Genomic DNA, 18,380 nt, shown 5'->3' on the forward strand with positions numbered 1-18,380 from the left:
CAGACGTTTTGAATTTGTTAAAGTAGAAAAGCACAGGTGTTAATAATAACTCTAAATCCACCGAACGCCTCTAAATGATTATTTATTACAAAAAATAATTATAAAATAAAATTATATTATATTAAATAAATATTAAAAATAATAATACAAAAAAATATATTTAAAAAAACCTTCTTTTTCTTCTAATTTACAGCTGATAACCTTCTAAAATCAACCTCGTGAAATGTTCCCCCTTTTGTTGTTGTTGTTGTTGCAGTTATTACAATAAAATGAAAACAATATGAAGCTTGTTGAAGGGATTTCCCATTTATTAATTGAATTAAATATCCTGTGGATGTAAAGAAAACATATCGTTTTCATTCATTTCCAACCAATAAATAAAAAGAACTAAATAAATAAAATATCTGCTCCCAAGTTAACATTACAGGTTCCAATCACTACGGGTTATTTATTTTACTATGTCAAAAGATGAGTATTCTAGTTTGTCCGTCGTTTTCTCTTTCTTGAACTCGGCCCTCGTGATGTTTGACTTGGGACTCCCGGTGGTTTTCAACCATTCTTGCATTTCTTTCACTTTGCTGCGTGGGCCCTGCAGTTCCCCCTGGACGGTGCCCGCTGCCGTGTTTTGGACCCAGCCGACCAGCCCGTGTTTCTTCCCTTCTGCCTGGAAATGAAAACAGATCATTCATCACGGGGGGGGGGCTTGTGGCTGGGGACGAGATGATCTGAAGTCACAAGAGGTAAGAAAGGCTGCACAGTCCCCAATGATTAGGTTAGGTTAGGTTAGGTAGTTACTTTATTAATCCCAGAGGGGACATTTTTTTCACTACAGCAGCATACAGAAGCAATAAGATAATAATATAATAATAGAAAAGCAATAAAATAGCAGTAAAAGCAGTAAAATAGCAGTAAAATAGCATATGATTGGGCAATGACTGTCCACGTGTCTAGTTGGCAAGTAAATCAGTCCCCAAAGTAATTAATATTAACAGTACTAAGTCCAGTTTTAAAATTAAATACCATCATCATGGAATTAATACCAGGAAAAAAAAAAAAAAAAAAAAAAAAAAATCAATGCATCATTTAATGTCATGGACACTCATCAGGTCCAACTCACCTGAGTGTACTTTCGAAAAAATACACCTTGCACTCTGCCAAAAATCTCATATTCCACTGATATCAGGTCTTCATTGGACATGTTGGATCTGGAAAAGGAGAAATAAGAAAGTGCTTCAAGTCCTTCAGCGTGAATGTCAACAACCCATCGTGAATAGCAACAAGCTATGCTAACAACATTGATTTCTGTTTAAACAATTTGCGACACAGATAATTAAACACACTCGTGCTGTACGACAAAGCGAAAACTCGTCGTCTGCCGCATAATTCACCTGAATGGATGAAAGAAAAGCCGTTAAAAACAAAAACCAGCCAGCAAAACCACGAAAGATGTCGATTTCTTTTTTTTTTAAAAACATACGGGACTCCACCGGTTCAGGAAGTGATGCTTTAACGGACCAATCAGAGAACAGCCGAGACTTCTGTCGTTTCTAGGCAACAAATGTAAACGCTGGAATAAAAAAAAAAAGGACTCGCGTCAGTTTTTTTTTTTTTTTTTTTTTTGGTGGCAGCTGTCGGGTCGGTTTTTGTAGATAAATGTAGATATAAAACTTAATAAATGTCTGGAATTTGAATTTGAAGTGAACACAAGCAGTAAAAGATGTTCTTACTGGTAAGTAAACGGCGGCTCACTTTTGTGATGTCAGCAATGTTTTCTGCTGTTTTACTGTTTCCAAGTATTCTCCCAGTTTTTTTTATTTTTATTTTTATATATAATTTATGTTGAAAAGTTTTCATTATTCAGCCCACATTTAGGATTTTTCTTCCATTTTTTTTGCCTAAACGGAGAGCTTGGCAATCCTTATCAATTAATTGATATTAACTCGGGAGCTTTTGACTGCTGATATTTTCGTGTAAATATCTTAAGCTGGATGATAACTGAGCTTTATGTGATAATAAAGACTGCATGATGTTTGTAGATGAATGCCTTCATGGTTTTCATTTGCACATACACTTTTAACTGCTCAGCTGACTTGTCAGTAACAACTCAAGCAAAGTGTCTATAAATAGTGATATTATCCAAAACCTTTGCACTCTTTATCCCCCTATTTCGTTTTTTGCTCTTTTAACCTTACTTTATATTTCTGCAAAATAAAATTAAACAGGACTAAAGCCTGCAGATCTGGAATGGAGGACGCGGGTCTTATTGAATCTATGGAAAAGCAGCACAGGATGATCTTCAACAACAGATGAAGTCATGAGCACCACTCGTGCACAACACGTTGTGCCTAATAGGAAAGCAAATGCGGGAGACCAACCATTTCCAAACAAGCCCGTTGGCTACAGAAGACCACGAAGGACACAAGTCCCACTTGATTTCTCTGACTGTGGAATAAAAACGATTTCAGGACAACCAGGAGGTCCTCTGTCGTCCCAGGAACGTCATTCAAATGACATCCGAGAGGCCTCCGGATCCTGTCGTTCAGGAAGAGACCCGCACAGAGTGCCCGCTGAAGAGCTGCAAATGGCCAGAGCCATTCATGCAAAAGAGATCATGCTGCAGGAGAAGCTGTGGAAGGTTGAAGATAAAATAAGGCAAAAGATCCAGAGAGGCGGTCCTGACGCTGCGGCGCGTGTTGATCAAAAGAGTGGCGAGGAGAGGCACAACAGAGGACAAGCTCAGGTAAAAACCAGGATACCCGTGCAGCAGAGGAGAGACCCGGTGAGAAGCGGAGACATGTTGATGCAGGAAAGAAGGCATGTAGATTTAAAGCATCCCAGGAAGAAACAAGACCAGAGGACCGAGGATAGAATGAGGAATACACATGAAGTGCAGCAGGCCAGATGGGATGATGTGGAGAGTCCTCGGTACGCAGGGAAAGGACACAAAGGCACCGATGGCATCATATTTAAGCAAGAAGCAAAGGGAGAACTGAACAAATCCAGGTGGCAGAATGTGAAAGAGCATAGCAGGAGAAAAGGAGGAGAGGGAAAAGATCATGGCGTTTGGGGAGGAACAGAGAAAACAAAATGCAGTGAACAAAATAAGGCCTATGTGCGTGACACGGGTCGGACCAGAGAGAGAACACACAAGGAAAGAACCCATAAGGAGCCCGAAGGTGCAGACGCTGAACGAGCCGCGCCTCAGAGGAGTCACCAGAAAACTGCTCACAGACCGGCCGCAGGAAGCCGCAGAGCTGCAGAAGGCAAACCGGCTGAGGATTCAACTCTCCCACTGGTTTCCAGTCCCTCGGAGGGCAGTGGACCACCGCAGGGGGAGCTCGCGCTCGCGGACAGCACAGACGTCGGCCTCCAGCTTCTCCCTTGCACAATCTGCAACAGAAGGTTTGCTGGTGAAAGATTAGAGAGGCACGTCCAAATCTGTGAAAAACTATCACATCGTCAAGTCTACAGCTCCTACCTTCACCGGATGAAAGGAACAACCAACGAGGAGTACTTGAAAATCCACAGCAGGAGCAAGACTCCAGAGGTAAGCCGCATTTTTAACCTCCTTCAAAGGGCCAGCAGACCAATTTAACACATTAAGGTTTATGTTGAAGTGGAGCATTATTTTTAAGACTGGTCCTGTGTAACTTTGAATAAAATAAAATACTCTTTTAGTTTGTCATAATTGAATTACACTTTGTGAGAAACAAGTAAATCATTTTTGACACATTTCTTCTTTCATCTGAAATCTTTTCATCCAGGCTTTGAAGAAAGAGTACCAACAACGAAGGCAAAGGAGAAACCTAAGCACTGTGCCTCGTGGTCGACTCCCAGCCAAGTGAAAAATAAACATGCTGCGTGTATTCAGTCTCAGCGTCCTCGAGTATACTTGAAGCCCAACTAATCATCAGTGTAGTTCAAGAGTGCAAATTGAAACTCATTTTGTGCTGAATATATTTTAGTTGTAATTACATTGTTTAGTGTTTTTGTGTTAAATTGGAACTTAAAGTATGCTTTAGTACAATTAAAGTATATGACTGTGTATGTACTAATATACACGTCTGACAGCAAACTTAAATTACACCTTATCTTATTTGTGTTTCAAGTACGTTTGAAATATATTGTTACTCATTCCAAGTACTAATAAAGCACACTTTCTTATTACGATGCTATATTACTTTGTGCACGACATACTATTACACATTACAATATTATAAATATATCTCCAGTATACTAAATGTACTTCCCAGAGAGTAATCCTCTCAAGTCCTCAGAATCAGCGCATCAAAAGTTATTGTCAGAGTTGACAGGATAGTTTTTCACCTCTTTCAATTTGGTTATTAATCAGCTCTTGCTTTAATAATCTTCCCTGTAACTTAACAGAAGGGAACTCATGACTTCAAACGTAATAAAAGATAGCTGTTAGTTTTATTTATGGCTTGTACACACAGCATAAAGCAACAGTGTGAGTGAGAGAGAAGGAGGGTGTATACAACGGTTACATCTCCGCAGAATTTAAGAAGCTTCTGAAAAAAGTCAACCATGTTCAACACACTGTATAAAAACGTCACCCGAGGCAACACGTTGTCAGATCTGCAATAAATCCTGGATTCAATAGCTTGCTAACGTGGTCTGTAATTAATGCTGCATTTTACAGCATGAAGAGTCACACTGTTGGTGTCTGACAGCTCATCTGACCACGAGTTATTGGTTACACATGGGTTGTACACACGCACACACACAGACAGTAAACAAACCCAACAGAACACAAACAAACCAAAAATAAATCCACAAATGCAAATTACACATTTGCTTTTGCAACTGTTGCACAAAATGGCAAAAGAACATTTCAGAGTACCAAAGAGACAAAATGGTTAAAACAAATAACATTATAGCCGCAAGGTCAGCTATATTAAAAAGGCTTTAAAACCCACGTTTTACACAGGAAACAGTTCTGCATGTGCTACACTGACAATAATTCAAAAGTCAAAGTAAGCAATAAGAAAAAGTTACCTACTTGGTAAAAAAAAAAAAAGAATCAGTAGTTTTGTGCTTCACACAAACGCTCTTAAAATGACATGCAAATTGAAAAAGTATATATATATATATATATATATATATATATATATATATATATATATATATATATATATATATATATATATATATATTTGCATGAGATAATTAGAATATGTTTGTAATGACTACAATGTCTGATAAATATGAAAAGGTTTGAGAGGCTATTTGGTATTTGGCACTTTAAACCACTTTCTCCTACCTAAATCTTTGGATACATTAGGAATCGGTTTCCTTTTTGCATGAGCTTGTCTCACCTGTTATGTGATGAACACTAATATCTGAGTCACGGAGGACTGAAGCCTCAATGCTGACATCGCTAACAGCCGACAATCGCACACGTGGACTTAATATTCACATTGCAGCGTAACACTATGATCCGATTGTCTCTCGCAGGTGTTAAGGTCCGATGCGTCGTGTCGAGTCCAGCCAACATTTCAGTTTGTGGAGACATTAGCTGGATCACCACATCCAGGTGAAAGCATGTGTGCAATGTATTTTGCATTATGACATATGCAATAAAACGTAATCATGACAGTTAGCACATCGTTAAACATCTATACTGTATTGTAACCATTGAGTGGGAATGAGGACACCGTCTCCGCTGCACCGCTGACCGAGCCGCCACCTCCCATCCAACCAGCTTGTTTAACTCGGGCTGAGTTTTGACACTTCTCCCACGACCGGGACGTCTGCAGCCTCACACGCTGGCCCCTGCAGATCGGCCTCCGTGATTGGTGACTCCGCCTCTTCTTCCTCCTCCGTCGCCGAGCGCGCCGTCAGAGCGATGGTTTCCGTTCCTGTCGCATCCCGCTCCCTGTAGCGCTGAACGATTGATTGCCGCCCAGAGCCTCTCATTCTCCTTCTGCTGATCGCTGACCTGGAGCCGGCAGACATACACGCTTTCTTGTTACTGGATGCATTTTTTTTTGGGGGGGGGGGGGGGGGGGGGGGGGGGGGGGGGGGGGTGAAAATATTCTTTTTCAAAAATAACCCACCTGCTTTTCAAGCGTCTGGATCCTCGTCTCTTGACGGATGACCGTCTCTCGCAGCTGCAAAAGAAGCTCCGCTGTCACTGGGCCAATGCAGTGGACTCGTTTGCTCAATATTTGCACTGTTGAGTGTGTAGATTTCGTACCTGTGCCACCTCACTACTTTCTTTACAGCACGCACCCGACGCTCCTTTTCTGCAGGAGTCTGCCTCGTCCAGTCCATTGACTTTATTACAGCTCATTCGTTTAGTCTGCAGAACCAACAGACAGAAAATGAGAGAAGTATATTTAAATGCATTATAACAGTTTTTTTTACTACGTTTTTTTGGAGCACACAGTTGTCATACATTATGGTCTGGTTATGGATGGTATTACCGAAAGGCCTTTCTTAGTGCTGACTGCTGCAGCCGCGGCCTTAAGCTCTTTCAGCTCCTCATACGGTAGAGTAACGCTCTCAGAGACAGAAGAGAGCTGGTCAGGAGTGGATGGGTCAGAGTTTTCTGGCATCGGGATGAACTCTGCGTCGTCCAGCTCCTGTTGGATGACAACTTCCCTGAATTAGAGCGGCGTAAGCCTCCATGTTTTCATTTTTGAATTCAAACTAAGGCTCCCTTATTCTGATAACGAACCTTTCTCAGCCAGAAAGGGCAGGAGCTGTCCCCAGTCTGACTCGCCATCGACGTCATCGGGGTCTCCATCAGGCAGTCCTCAGAGTTGTCCTCCAGCGTTCCCCCGAGACCCCTGTCCCGACACTCCGTCTCTGAACCAGGTTCTATGTCCAGATCCACTGTAGATGTAGATGCTTCGTGGCTCAGTCCTAAATACACACACACAAAAATAATTATAGATTCATCATCAAGCTAATCAATAGACAAGTCTGTGTTTGAAGAAAAGTATTTACCGCTACCAACTGACAGTCCACTGCTGTTTGAACGGATGGTCTTTGAGTTCAGCACTTTTTCTATAAATAAGAAAGAAAAAAAAAACACAGTAATCAGACAGATGCTTTTGTGTTGTTTCATTGTACCAGTATCCATGTAATGACTCTGATAACTGACCCATTATGATAATGGTATGCCAGCCGCAGCAGGACAGGTCTGGTACATGGTGGAGGGAACCAAAGATGGGCCTTGGCATGGCAGGACAAACCTCTGAGCCAAATCCCTTATCAGCAGGCATCCCAAGTCTCCCGTTTCCTGCGTTTCCCCATGCGAAGATCTGGTTGTCTGACAGAAAAAGAGAACTGATTATGATCTACCTACAGAACCCAAAGTCTAATGGCAACATAACATACCACACAATTTGACATCGAAATCTGAGAAAAGAACCACCAGGACGATTTCTTACCCTCCGTGGCTACGATGGTGAATCCGTCTCCACAAGACACTTTGGTAACCATCTTCCCTCCGAACGGTCCAACGAGGACTTGGACACCTTGGTGTTTCTTAAAGTCCTTCACGCCCAATTGCCCGTACTTGTTGCAACCGTAGGTGATCAGACGGCCGCGTTCTGCAGAGCCAGAAAATCAGAAGAAATTAGACCTTTTTGAAACAGTGACACTTTACGCTCAAAGAAAATAACAGCTCCCTTTTTGCTGTACCATCGACGGCAGCTGTGTGAGTCTTCCCTGGAGCGATGACCTGGATCTTGAAACGCGACAGCTGCTTTACCAAGGTCAGTGTGGTGATGTACGGGATCCCCTGGTAACCCTGGTGTGCGTAACATGAAAAAAAAAAAAAAAAGCTTTTGAACACAGCTGCTTAAGTAAGCCTTTTATTATAGCACTTTAAATATAACCCAGTACCTCTCCAGGGTAGTTTTTGAGACCAGAGATTCCCTGGTTCAGCCCCAGCTTGTTAAATTCATTGTTTCCACATGCCAGGACTTTGCCAAGCTCTGTTAAAAAGAAGGTCCCATCGCTGCCACAGGACACTGAGGAGATGGTGGCGCCTTTAGGAATCTCCACCTAGAAATAAACAAGAGACGGGACATTGGACAGAAAGAGCGACATATAGGACTATTTTCTCTCTGGGATTGGTTGAAACCGGCTCCTGTAAGGCTTCACCAGACATCAAGTGAATCTTACTTGCATCGGAGAAGAGAAATCATCCTCACATTCAAGACCAAGACGCCCTGCAGCAGAAAAAAAAAATAAAAGAGATGAGTAAGGAGCAACTTTGACTGACAAGACTCCTTGTATATATATTGAAAGGCCACTGTCTCCACCTGCTGGTTACAATTATAAAAGCAAAAACAACCTGGCAGACACCAACTGACGTCCACTCAAAACAACAATAGATGGAGCAGCCCTTTATATACCATACTCTCCGCAGCCCCACGAGTAGATGTCCCCGTTCTGAGTCAGCACCACCACGTGGTTGTCTCCACACGAGACCTGGCGGATGGGTCGCTCGTCAAAGAACTCCAGAAGCACCGGCTCCAAAATCTCTACGCCCAGCTCGCCCTCGACTCCGATGCAGCCGTAATAGTCCGACCCAAACATGTACATCTGGTCCTCATCTGAAAAAAATAAGCAGCAGAACTTTCTGTGGGACTTCCTCGATACCAGTTCCTGTTTTAGCAGAAAGTTTTCTTCACTCACCAGTGACGCAAGCGGTGAAGTCAGCGCCACAGGCCACCTGTCGGATGGCCTTCCCCTGAAGCTTCTCCACCCTCTTCGGCTGCCGGTACGAGGCCTGGTCTCCGTGCCCCAGCTGCCCCACCATCTTGGCCCCGCACTGGACGTTCTGAGAGTGGAGGAGAGAAGGTGCTTGCAGTGCAGCACAAGAACAACTGGATCCAGCATGTCTGGCCCTGAGTGATGGATGACTACTCACAGCCCAGGTGTACAGCTCCTTCTCCACCGTCACCACTGCAAAGTGGCTCTCTCCTGCACACACGTGTTGAGCACTGGTGCCTCCTTTGAACGTGTCCAGTTTCTGAGGGGTGAATTTCCCCCCTCCCCAGAAATACAACTCCCTCGAGCGTGTGGTTACCACAGCAACATTGGTCTCAGACACCGTGTTCAGCCTACGGGACAGGTAGGTACAACAGCAATCACACTGGTGGGATGACAGCCAGGCTTTTACACACGAGAACATTTAAGAAATGTTAACTTACTTTGGTTTCTTCATCGCTGAATTCAGCAGGACAACTCGCTCTTCGAGCTCCCTATCAAAAAAAATGAAGTTTTCAAAAGTGTGCTGTAACTTTACCATCGAAAAACAAAACAGACAAATTCTGATTCCACAATTCAAGATATTCTCACTGTCGGCAGCAGGCGATGAACGGCTGGTCCAGGATCTGGTCGCCTGTGGGCCTCTTTGCAGGGTCCTGCAACACAGAAAGACCGCAGTGATATCAGTCCGAGATTTATTTTTTTTTTTTTTACTGAAAATGCAGTATTATCTCAGTATCACAGCAATTTGAAAAAAAAGAATCATACTTACTTGATCGAGACACTCGTAGACCAGCTTGATCAATGCAGAGGAATAAATATCGGAGTTCACTTCCATAGTCCAGTTGCCCTGGACTATTTTCACACAGAGGTTCAGAGGGTTCTGTACGGACACAAACAGCACAATACGTTCAACTCCTTCGCTCTGATTAATGCAGATGTTTAGAGCAAGTTACGCTGATTAGCAGAAAGCTAGCACACCTACCGTTGCATCAAATGTTCTCGTGAGAGTTAAGACTTCAAAAACGACACAACCCACGGCCCAGATGTCGGATTTGAAGTTGTACTTTGCTCCCTGGCACAATTCAGGTGACATGTAATACGGCGTTCCCACACACTGGACGTACCGAGGAAGAAAACATGCAGAAACAAAATGAGCGAATCAGGTATCTCATCTTGGCGCAGAGATAACGTCCTCCGCTGTATCATCCCACAGCTGCGTACCTACAATCAGGAGGATCACAGCTACGTACAGTTTGATCAGTTGATGGAGTCACAACTTACAGTCTCTGCCATCGAAAACTCAGAGTCGAGCTTCTTCGCGAGGCCGTAGTCGCCCAGCTTAATGAGGTCGGTCTTGGTCAGGAAAATGTTCAGAGTCTTGATGTCTCTGCAAGAAGTTAAAAAAAAGTAGTTTCATTCCCAAAAGTTTGATCATTCATGTCATACACTTCATCTTATCTGCATGATCACTATTTAAACACAAAAGAGCTTCCTACCTGTGTAAGATCCCAGCCTTGTGAATGTGAGTCACCGCCGAGGCAATTTGGTACAGGTACCAAATAACCACCTAAAGATGCATGTTGTAGATTAACATACAACAGAGAACAGTCTGTTTTGTTTCAAATAAATGGCCCTCGATGGTGCACACGTACCTCTTCAGAGAAAAGTTTCCCCTTCTGTTGGAGGATTTTATCGTACAGATCTCCTCCTGCGACGACAAGGTTAGTTATCATTCAGTCACAGATGAACCGCAGCTGAACTCATATCAATCAAACTTTCAGGGAGGTAAGTGTATTTTTTTCTTCTTCTTACCATTGCAATACTCTAACTCTATCAGAAGAGTGTTTTTATCCATGAAGTGGTTGAAGTAGGCGATGATGTTGTTGTGCTCCAGGATGGAGAGGATGCTTATTTCGTTCATGACATCCCTGCGCTCCTTTTCTGAGAGCGAGTTCAGGTCCACCTCCTTCCACACCACCAGAGAGTTGTCCTACAGAAGAAAAAAAAACAAAAACGTTTTTAATCAAATAAAGAGGAGCAAGAGCATCAGACAGATGCAGATGTTGACATAAGGACAGAGCAGGGGGGGGCATCAAAGGGTCCCCGTTGCTGCAGCCCGTGCAGTAGGGCTGCAGCATCTATTTTCTTTATTCATCAATTTGTTGTTTGGTCTTTAAAATGTCAGAAAATGGTACAGCCTATAAATGGCTTCACTTTGGGGAACACTTATAACAACACAGCTTCGAGGGAGCTATTTAATTCTTGCATGACGCGGTGTGTCCTCTTGTGTTTTTAATGTATGTTTTATTGTATAAAGTTGGGCTGTGCAGATAGGCTCTCTTATATACAGTCAACTTACCTCTGTTCTTCTATACAGAGTTGCTTCTCCAAACGCCCCCCTCCCGAGGATCCGAATAGGAACGTAATGCAGCTTCTCCTCTTCGCCATTGAAGGTGCTCGAGGCGGTGCGTTCACTGACCACAGACCCGCCGCCCAAATCCGAATTTAGCGAGTCGAAATGTCTTTCATAGTCCTCCAGTGACATTTCTGTTTCGGGACTTGTTAGCCAGCGGCAGTGATGGAAATAACCCGAACAGGCCTGACACCGGACAAACTCCCTCCGAAACACTCCTACAAACCCGCACACACGGCCAACATGTTCCCTCCGTGGGCGGATAAAAAAGACGCGTTCAAGTACGAGTACAACCGAGACGCCTCGAAGCCACTTAAAGTGGACAATGTCTGAAATAGACAACGTAGCAAAATACGTGCAACTACAGTAGTTGCACCAGTGTAAAGCATGACACGATAAAAATGAGCCAACTTTTATTTGGATTTTCAAAATAAAAGCCGTGTCGCAACGCGTGTTATGGATGTGTTTTACGATGAAAGCCTGCAGGGCGCATTTCCGGACATTTTACTACTCTGTTCCGCTCATCAGCTTGACTGGCTAACAAGTTAGCGAGACAAAAGTGTACATCACAGCCCGGTGCAATCAAATCCCGAGATGTCGTGTGAATGTTATTTCACTGACAGAGTTTCAGCGGGTCTGCAGAACAATTACACGAGTTAAAGACAGTTTAAAACCGGTTTGCTTCGGATTCAGAGACAACACGCCAACAACACGCCCATCTTTTTCTTGCTCTCAGACCCGGAAACTGTCAAGCACCTCCAATAAACCAGGGGTTTATTATAAGGGTGTTTAACATGGGTACAAATCACGTCATGGTATGAATAATTTTAGATAGCCTAAATATCTAGAATACACAGAACATCATTATGTAGGGTTTTTTTTTTTAAATAAATTAAAAACCCTAATTATGATAAACCAGACATGAATGCCTGTCAAATGAAACAGCTGACCTGAAACATCAGATCAGATCATATCAAAATACAATATTGTTATAAAGGTGTTGTGTTTGTTGATTTGAAAAAAAAAAAAACTACTTTGAATAGTCTTCTATTAGAAAGGAATATAAATGATCACTATCACTTTTCTTAAAGCAGCACATACTGCATATGGATTCACATTTTTCAACAACCCACTGACAGCTCAGACATGTAAAGTATCGAGTAAATTAATCAGATGAACTTGTTCTCATGTAGATCACGAGGAACAAGTGGGAAAAAAACGTGAGACTTCCTGGAAACATTTTCCCAACAGGAGAAAAAGGGTAAAGAGGATCCGAGAGGACACAAGCAGAGGCTGGTGCTTTTGTAATATTGACAGTGCAACCTCACATAGATAAACGTCACATCCGGCTGGAGGGGGATTTCTGAGTAAGAACCCGAAGATATTCAGACATGACTCCAAGCGATGATCAAAGCACAGATGGAAAATCCTCGCACCGTAAAGCACCGAGCAACAGTGGGCTTGTATTATTCAAACTGAACTCGCAATGCCTTTGCTAAACCTCCTGTATTTTCTTTTTTTTTTTTTGTGTTCATGTTAAGCTCAAGTGTCTGTTTGTTCAGGACCTGTGCATGCGGTCAGAGTTGGGTCCAGAAGTCTTCCAATGCATCCGCTGGTTGTTGTGTGTTTAGGACTGCTGAACGTTATTCTGCTGTTAACCGCTGTTGTTATTGGGATTTACTGTGAGTACAACTCATCCAAGAAAGGTATTGTAGGTCACGTAGGCCGACACCTTTTTATACCCACTGATGTGAACATGAGTGACATCAAAATAACAAAAGCTTGATGTGTTCTGAACATCCTTGAATACCTAAGTAGGTTTTTTTTTTGTTATCTCTTAATGACAGGTGGTAAAGTCAGTGAAGAACCCCCTCCCCACCAAATAGCAGCAGAAGAGATCATCATGGAGGTGAAGCAGCTTCAGATGATGCAGAATGATGCTGTCAAAGATCAAGAAAAGGCCAAACAGACAATCGAGATAATACACAGGAGCCATCAGCAAATGAAAGTGCACTTAGAGAGGAACAAGACCCTCTCTGACCACTTTCAGAGGCAGTTGGAGACTAAAAATGTGGAGAAAGCAACACTGCAGTCAAAAGCAACTGATATGTGTGAGTCATTCATTCTTCAGTGAATTTTTTGTAATCAAACCTGTTTTTCTTGTTGAGACTTTAACACGTTTTTCGTCTTTTAACAGCGGGAAGTTGTGGACGATGCACGTCAGGATGGGTTTTATTGAACTCCTCGTGCTACTTCCATGCTAAATCAGGATCCAGCTGGCAAGACAGCCGAGCAGACTGCATCAGGCGTGGGGCCGACCTGGCTGTGATTGATAACTGGGATGAGCAGGTGAGTCCTTTATGACAAGAAAGCGTTTTTAGAGTTATTCTTTTTTTTTTTTTTTCCCTGAAAAGAAAAGCAAGGTACGACACAAGTAACGTAACATACATATGTACCTGACATGTCACATGACATCTGAATAGAAGAGACATTGTTCATGTTAACAGCTGTGCTCTTCCTGCATGACAATTTAAAATGTCTGCTCTGACCGTTGCAGCAGCAGTGAGGTGCTTGAAAACAGCTCACAGACACATTCAAAATAACTGAAGCAATTTGAAACGACAACTTAATATAATGAACTTGTACCTTGAGCTTGATTTGACTTGGTCTCAAGCTCTGTAGTGACTTGTAAAAGGAGAGAGGAGAGTGGTAGAGAAGCTTAGTGAACCTGAAGGTAACCAAGACATTACGTTACATTTCATTTCATTTAGCTGATGCTTTTATCCAAAGCGACTTACAATAAGTCCTCCAACAAGACCTCATAAAACATTGATATGTGCATTGTAAAGGCAGAAAAGGCTCATAAAAACCAGTACATATGAGCACAGCTGTTGCTGTGGTGATCGAAGCAGCATTTGCCAAGAACATTGCTGATATGTGAAAGTGTTAACCTGAAGTACTAAAATGTTGATGTTCTTCAACTTCTGTTTACCTGCAGGTGAATCTTTTTGAGTTCCTCCCAAAGCAAGGAGTTGGCCGTTTGCAGCAGAAGACTGGAGGAGTTTGGATCGGCCTTTCAGACATTCAGACCGAGGGCTCTTGGGTGTGGGTAAATGATGCACCTCTGCAGGGTAACGGGTAAGAGCTTTAAGACTTTCTAAATAAATAAGTGCAAATTGAAGCATTCATTCATAAAGGCTCAGTGGTTACATGTTAAAAACCCTCATTTACAACTGATTCACATTTTTCCATCTGATTAATACAAACAACAGCAATATAAATGATGCCTGCAGTAATGCGTGAACCTTGCTTCAGGTACTGGATACCTACTGAGCCCAACAACTATGGAGTCCTCGGAGAGGACTGCGTAGCACTTCTGAACAGAGCCTCCCCTCAGAAAACGTGGCTCGATGGAAACTGCCTCATGAACAAGGAATGGTTATGTGAAAGGGAACCCAACTAGGGGTGCGTCGCAGTCCAAATTCAGCCTGAGTTCAGCTGTCAAACAGGAGAGAAGACGAACACTGTTATCCTTCACGGCAAAATTCATTTTAAGTTTCTTTTCTTCATCAATAAATATGTGAAATGTATAAACAGCGGTGGCTCTTCTGTTGCTTTTTTTTAGTTAAAAGTATTACACCAATGAAGGATCTGTAGGCTGATTTAATGTGGTTTCATATTGAAGCTTTTGAATCCACCTCACTTTATTTTTGTAATGATGTCTGGTTTGACAACGCTAAATCATATATAATTAATAACTCTTTCAAAGGAATGATTGGACCGAGGATGTTCAACGCTGTGTCTATGTGGGGAGGGGAGGCCACCAAGAGGACACTGTAGGAATAAAACAGCTTTTGCTGAACAGAATAACTCACGACACCCAAGCGCAGTAAATTGTGCAAAACACTGTGTATGGCAAATACTGGTCATTGGCAGAAATCATGAAGCCAGAGGTTCCAGATTTTTTGCAGGAGCCACTAGAAGACATGGGTGACTTAAATTTATGCAAAATGACATTCAAAAAAACAAAAAACATTGTGAATGTCGACATGTGCTGAATCAGCATCCAGACTTCAATCTATGGAAAGCATGTGGACATGTTTTTTAAGTTTTCTTTCAATAAAACTGTTGCAAATCCATATTCTCAAGTGTCATTCAATACTCATATATTTTCATTCCATTTCCTCAAGTTTAGTTTAAGTACTGCCCATTGACATATGTAAATACTTTGTAGTTTATACACCCACCCGTACAGTAGCCATAGTCTGCTGCTTGTGGGTATAAAAGAGGACGTAAACGGATCAGTGGGCAGCAACAGCGACACTGCAGTCATGGAGAATTCACAGAAACGGACAAATGACAACAAAGGTGGACATTTCGGACTTTCTTGTGAAATACTTAGACAAGGTATGATTTTATTGTGCAATTCCGCAATTTATTTCTTACTTTTTTTTCCCCAGTTTTCATTCCTTTTCATCTCTCTCTGATCAGAGGATTTTACTGAATCAATTGCTATCATCAGTAAAATGTCATTGGATGAATTCATCTTCAAAATGTGCTAAATGTACAATAAGTCGATTTGACTGGAACTTGAAAGTCATGTTTCTGTAAGTCATTACAATATAAAAATCACCGTATGAAGATGTCGTATGACTAACTGTCAGGATCCCTGTCCGGTCAGATGAGGGAGAATATTCAGATTTTCATGTTCATTTTCATATCTATTGTAAACAATACATTGTTTTTGCAAAGTTATGTTGCTACTGAGTTTTTCAGATGGATGCTTCTTTCAGCATAACATAATTTAACTAACAGCAAATTACATTTCATTTTCATTGTATCGCCATGCCTATACAGCAGGAGGTGCATATATATAAATATGAGGGAAAAGTATTTTCTGTTTAATAAATTACATATATATATATATAAATTTTTATTTTTTTTAACAATCGCAGGTGTATCCACTTTTCCAAACTACTGGCTGGTTATTCTGTGTCTGGGACTGTTGAATGCTGTGCTGTTGATCACTGCTGTTGTTATTGGAGTCAAATGTAAGTATGACAGTCGACAAAAAGTTTCAGTTCCCTCTTCATTGAATCATTGCACTTGCATAATGTCACTGAACAGACAGTTTATCACTCAAAAATAAAGTTCTTATGCAGAGTTGACATTTCAACATTTCTCAGAATGATTGCTGAATGAAACAGTTGTTCAAATCCTCATTTAGTTTCATCTTTATGCTTTATACGCATTGTATCTTTTTATTTTATCAAATTTATCACGTTACATGTCACATTATTTTCCAGCATAATGAAAAGATTTATTTTTGCAATTTTCCCAACAAAACAGCGTAAAAACAATCTATATTTTTTTTAATATTTGTTTGGTGTGAAGGTTTAAATCACAATGCACAGGTTACTGTCCAGTAAAGTGACAACAGGACTCCACACAGTTTTGACACAGAGCACTTTTGTTGTCTTTGTGATGGCGTGTTTTCACACTCTCAGGTGCCAAAGTCAAAGAGGTTTCCTACTCAGCTGCACCGAATCTCATCAATGAGCTCAACTATCTCCGTGGCAACTGCAGTGATGCAACTGAAGCTGCAGATAAGGCCAAGAGGGCACTGGAGAGTGCACTCAAAAACCATGCACAACTAAAGGTGCAAATTAAGCAGCAAGAGGCCATGAACAACAATTATCAGAGGAAGATTGAGGCGCTGTGGACGGAGAAGACAAATCTGCAGAGCAACAAATCCGTTTTGGGTGAGACGCCGTTGTATTGTAGTTTGTAAATGCAGGTTTCTTTTATCTGTTAATATAGAAAGCAACTGAAGTAACAATCATTTTTTGTGTGTGTCTTCCAGAGGAAACTTGTGGCAGATGTCTCCCTGGATGGAGTCTTCTCAACTCATCCTGCTACTTATTTTCTTACAAGCAGTCCTCGACTGTGAAGAAGAACTGGCCAGACAGCAGAGCCGACTGCATCAGTCGTGGATCTGACCTGGTCGTGATCGACGACCAGGAGGAGCAGGTGGGTTGAAAACAAATGAGAAAGGGGGTGGGGGAGAAAAGAGTCAAAAAAAATATGTCTATTCAAGAATCAAATAAATACTTATACATTTGGATGTTACAACTTGAAAATGTCCAACGTCTATGTGCCTCCGCAGAGGTTGGTGAGTGTCAGTATTGAAAAAATGAGAGTTGGCCAAGACCGGTCGGAAAACGGTTTCTGGATTGGTCTCAGAGACACGGAGACAGAGGGGACATGGGTTTGGATTAATAACATCATTGAAGTGGAACAACGGTGAGAGCTACAGTATTAAACTTTTAATGCTGAACTAATTACAGATTATTATTGATGTCTGTTTTAAATGGTTTGTTTCTTTTGAAGATACTGGATGGAAGGAGAACCAAAGAACTCCTTACACCAGGCAGAGGACTGCGGGGTGACATTTTATAGCTCTACGAGTCCGTGGCAAACCCGCTACGATGACAGTTGCAGCCAAAAACAAAAATACTGGATATGTGAAATGATATCCAGCTGAATCAGAAGCAGAAAATACAATGTTGGAAACATTTGAAAAATAAATAAATATATAAAACCGTCTAAGTCTGGTCTGCTGTTTGTGGAAATGTTACACCTTAAATTATTACAGCCGTATTTCAACTGTCTGTGGAAAAATAATATTAGGTTATAATATTCAGAGATCTGCCAATGATTTATTAATCAGCCTATCAATTTTAACTTTAAATGCATCATCACCAATATTTCAAAGGTGTGGGCTGCTTAGCTGATGACAAAGACCTCTTTTATGTCCAGCATGTCATATGTTTTTTATTATTATTATTTACATGTATTTACCTTTCTTTAAATCAGAGCCTTCAACAGAAATTTTATTTTTAATTATCAAAATTCTAGGTGGCCAAAACTTCAACTGCTGTCTGTACATTAAAAGGTATATCTTTATTTGACAGGTTAATGCATTATGGATAAGATAAGATAAGATAAGATAAGATAAGATAAGATAAGATAAGACAAGATAAGATAAGATACTGTAAGTGGAGAAATGTACATGTAAACACGTCAGACCTGTCTGAAAATAAATCATAAATACAAGAATCAGCATATTCGCATCCTGTGTGGCTCCTGAAATTTTACAGTTGACGACAATTTCACTTCCCCTTTCTCATGGGTTGGCAGTTCAACTGGGGTAACT

At 41.5% G+C, this 18,380-nt stretch overlaps 5 protein-coding genes across 10 annotated transcripts; 3 read left to right on the forward strand and 2 right to left on the reverse strand.

Annotated features, from left to right (window-relative positions):
• Positions 1-281: 281 nt before the first annotated feature.
• Positions 282-1,493, reverse strand: acyp1 (acylphosphatase 1, erythrocyte (common) type). The gene is made up of 3 exons (XM_069152115.1): positions 1,389-1,493; positions 1,118-1,205; positions 282-664 (listed from the first exon to the last, which is right to left on the reverse strand). The coding sequence occupies exons 2-3, from the start codon at positions 1,196-1,198 to the stop codon at positions 449-451; spliced, it is 297 nt and encodes a 98-aa protein (XP_069008216.1). The 5' UTR covers positions 1,199-1,205; positions 1,389-1,493; the 3' UTR covers positions 282-448.
• A 779-nt stretch (positions 1,494-2,272) lies between these two features.
• LOC138199858 (zinc finger C2HC domain-containing protein 1C-like) lies at positions 2,273-3,913 on the forward strand. The gene is made up of 2 exons (XM_069152114.1): positions 2,273-3,547; positions 3,765-3,913. Exons 1-2 carry the CDS (start codon positions 2,315-2,317, stop codon positions 3,843-3,845), a joined length of 1,314 nt encoding a protein of 437 aa, XP_069008215.1. The 5' UTR covers positions 2,273-2,314; the 3' UTR covers positions 3,846-3,913.
• Positions 3,914-5,179: 1,266 nt separating this feature from the next.
• LOC138199860 (serine/threonine-protein kinase Nek9) lies at positions 5,180-11,533 on the reverse strand. Of its 2 annotated transcripts, XM_069152117.1 has the most exons (23): positions 11,111-11,533; positions 10,564-10,741; positions 10,404-10,459; positions 10,248-10,318; positions 10,033-10,138; positions 9,734-9,865; positions 9,521-9,631; positions 9,340-9,404; positions 9,192-9,242; positions 8,909-9,101; positions 8,674-8,818; positions 8,391-8,591; positions 8,158-8,204; positions 7,876-8,037; positions 7,672-7,780; positions 7,419-7,580; positions 7,130-7,297; positions 6,973-7,032; positions 6,701-6,888; positions 6,447-6,605; positions 6,218-6,322; positions 6,078-6,131; positions 5,180-5,959 (listed from the first exon to the last, which is right to left on the reverse strand). In XM_069152117.1, exons 1-23 carry the CDS (start codon positions 11,294-11,296, stop codon positions 5,780-5,782), a joined length of 2,889 nt encoding a protein of 962 aa, XP_069008218.1. In that variant the 5' UTR covers positions 11,297-11,533; the 3' UTR covers positions 5,180-5,779. The 2 variants fall into 2 exon arrangements, with proteins under 2 accessions (XP_069008218.1, XP_069008219.1); XM_069152118.1 differs by lacking the exons at positions 5,180-5,959; positions 6,078-6,131; positions 6,218-6,322 and having other exon boundaries at positions 6,481-6,624.
• Positions 11,534-12,526: 993 nt separating this feature from the next.
• Positions 12,527-14,760, forward strand: LOC138199862 (C-type lectin domain family 4 member E-like). 4 transcript variants are annotated; one of them, XM_069152120.1, is made up of 6 exons: positions 12,527-12,619; positions 12,727-12,870; positions 13,012-13,275; positions 13,362-13,513; positions 14,163-14,302; positions 14,480-14,760. In XM_069152120.1, the coding sequence occupies exons 1-6, from the start codon at positions 12,556-12,558 to the stop codon at positions 14,625-14,627; spliced, it is 912 nt and encodes a 303-aa protein (XP_069008221.1). In that variant the 5' UTR covers positions 12,527-12,555; the 3' UTR covers positions 14,628-14,760. The 4 variants fall into 4 exon arrangements, with proteins under 4 accessions (XP_069008221.1, XP_069008222.1, XP_069008223.1 ...); XM_069152121.1 differs by having other exon boundaries at positions 12,727-12,846; XM_069152122.1 differs by having other exon boundaries at positions 12,796-12,870.
• Positions 14,761-15,474: 714 nt separating this feature from the next.
• LOC138199863 (C-type lectin domain family 4 member M-like) lies at positions 15,475-17,769 on the forward strand. Of its 2 annotated transcripts, XM_069152124.1 has the most exons (6): positions 15,475-15,571; positions 16,120-16,215; positions 16,672-16,926; positions 17,028-17,194; positions 17,331-17,467; positions 17,555-17,769. In XM_069152124.1, exons 1-6 carry the CDS (start codon positions 15,496-15,498, stop codon positions 17,706-17,708), a joined length of 885 nt encoding a protein of 294 aa, XP_069008225.1. In that variant the 5' UTR covers positions 15,475-15,495; the 3' UTR covers positions 17,709-17,769. The 2 variants fall into 2 exon arrangements, with proteins under 2 accessions (XP_069008225.1, XP_069008227.1); XM_069152126.1 differs by lacking the exon at positions 16,120-16,215.
• The last annotated feature ends 611 nt before the right edge of the window (positions 17,770-18,380 follow it).

The sequence above is a fragment of the Embiotoca jacksoni genome, unplaced genomic scaffold, assembly GCF_022577435.1.
Source record: "Embiotoca jacksoni isolate LCO1_2020_lvr unplaced genomic scaffold, fEmbJac1.0.p SCAF_18, whole genome shotgun sequence".
NCBI lineage: Eukaryota > Metazoa > Chordata > Actinopteri > Embiotocidae > Embiotoca > Embiotoca jacksoni.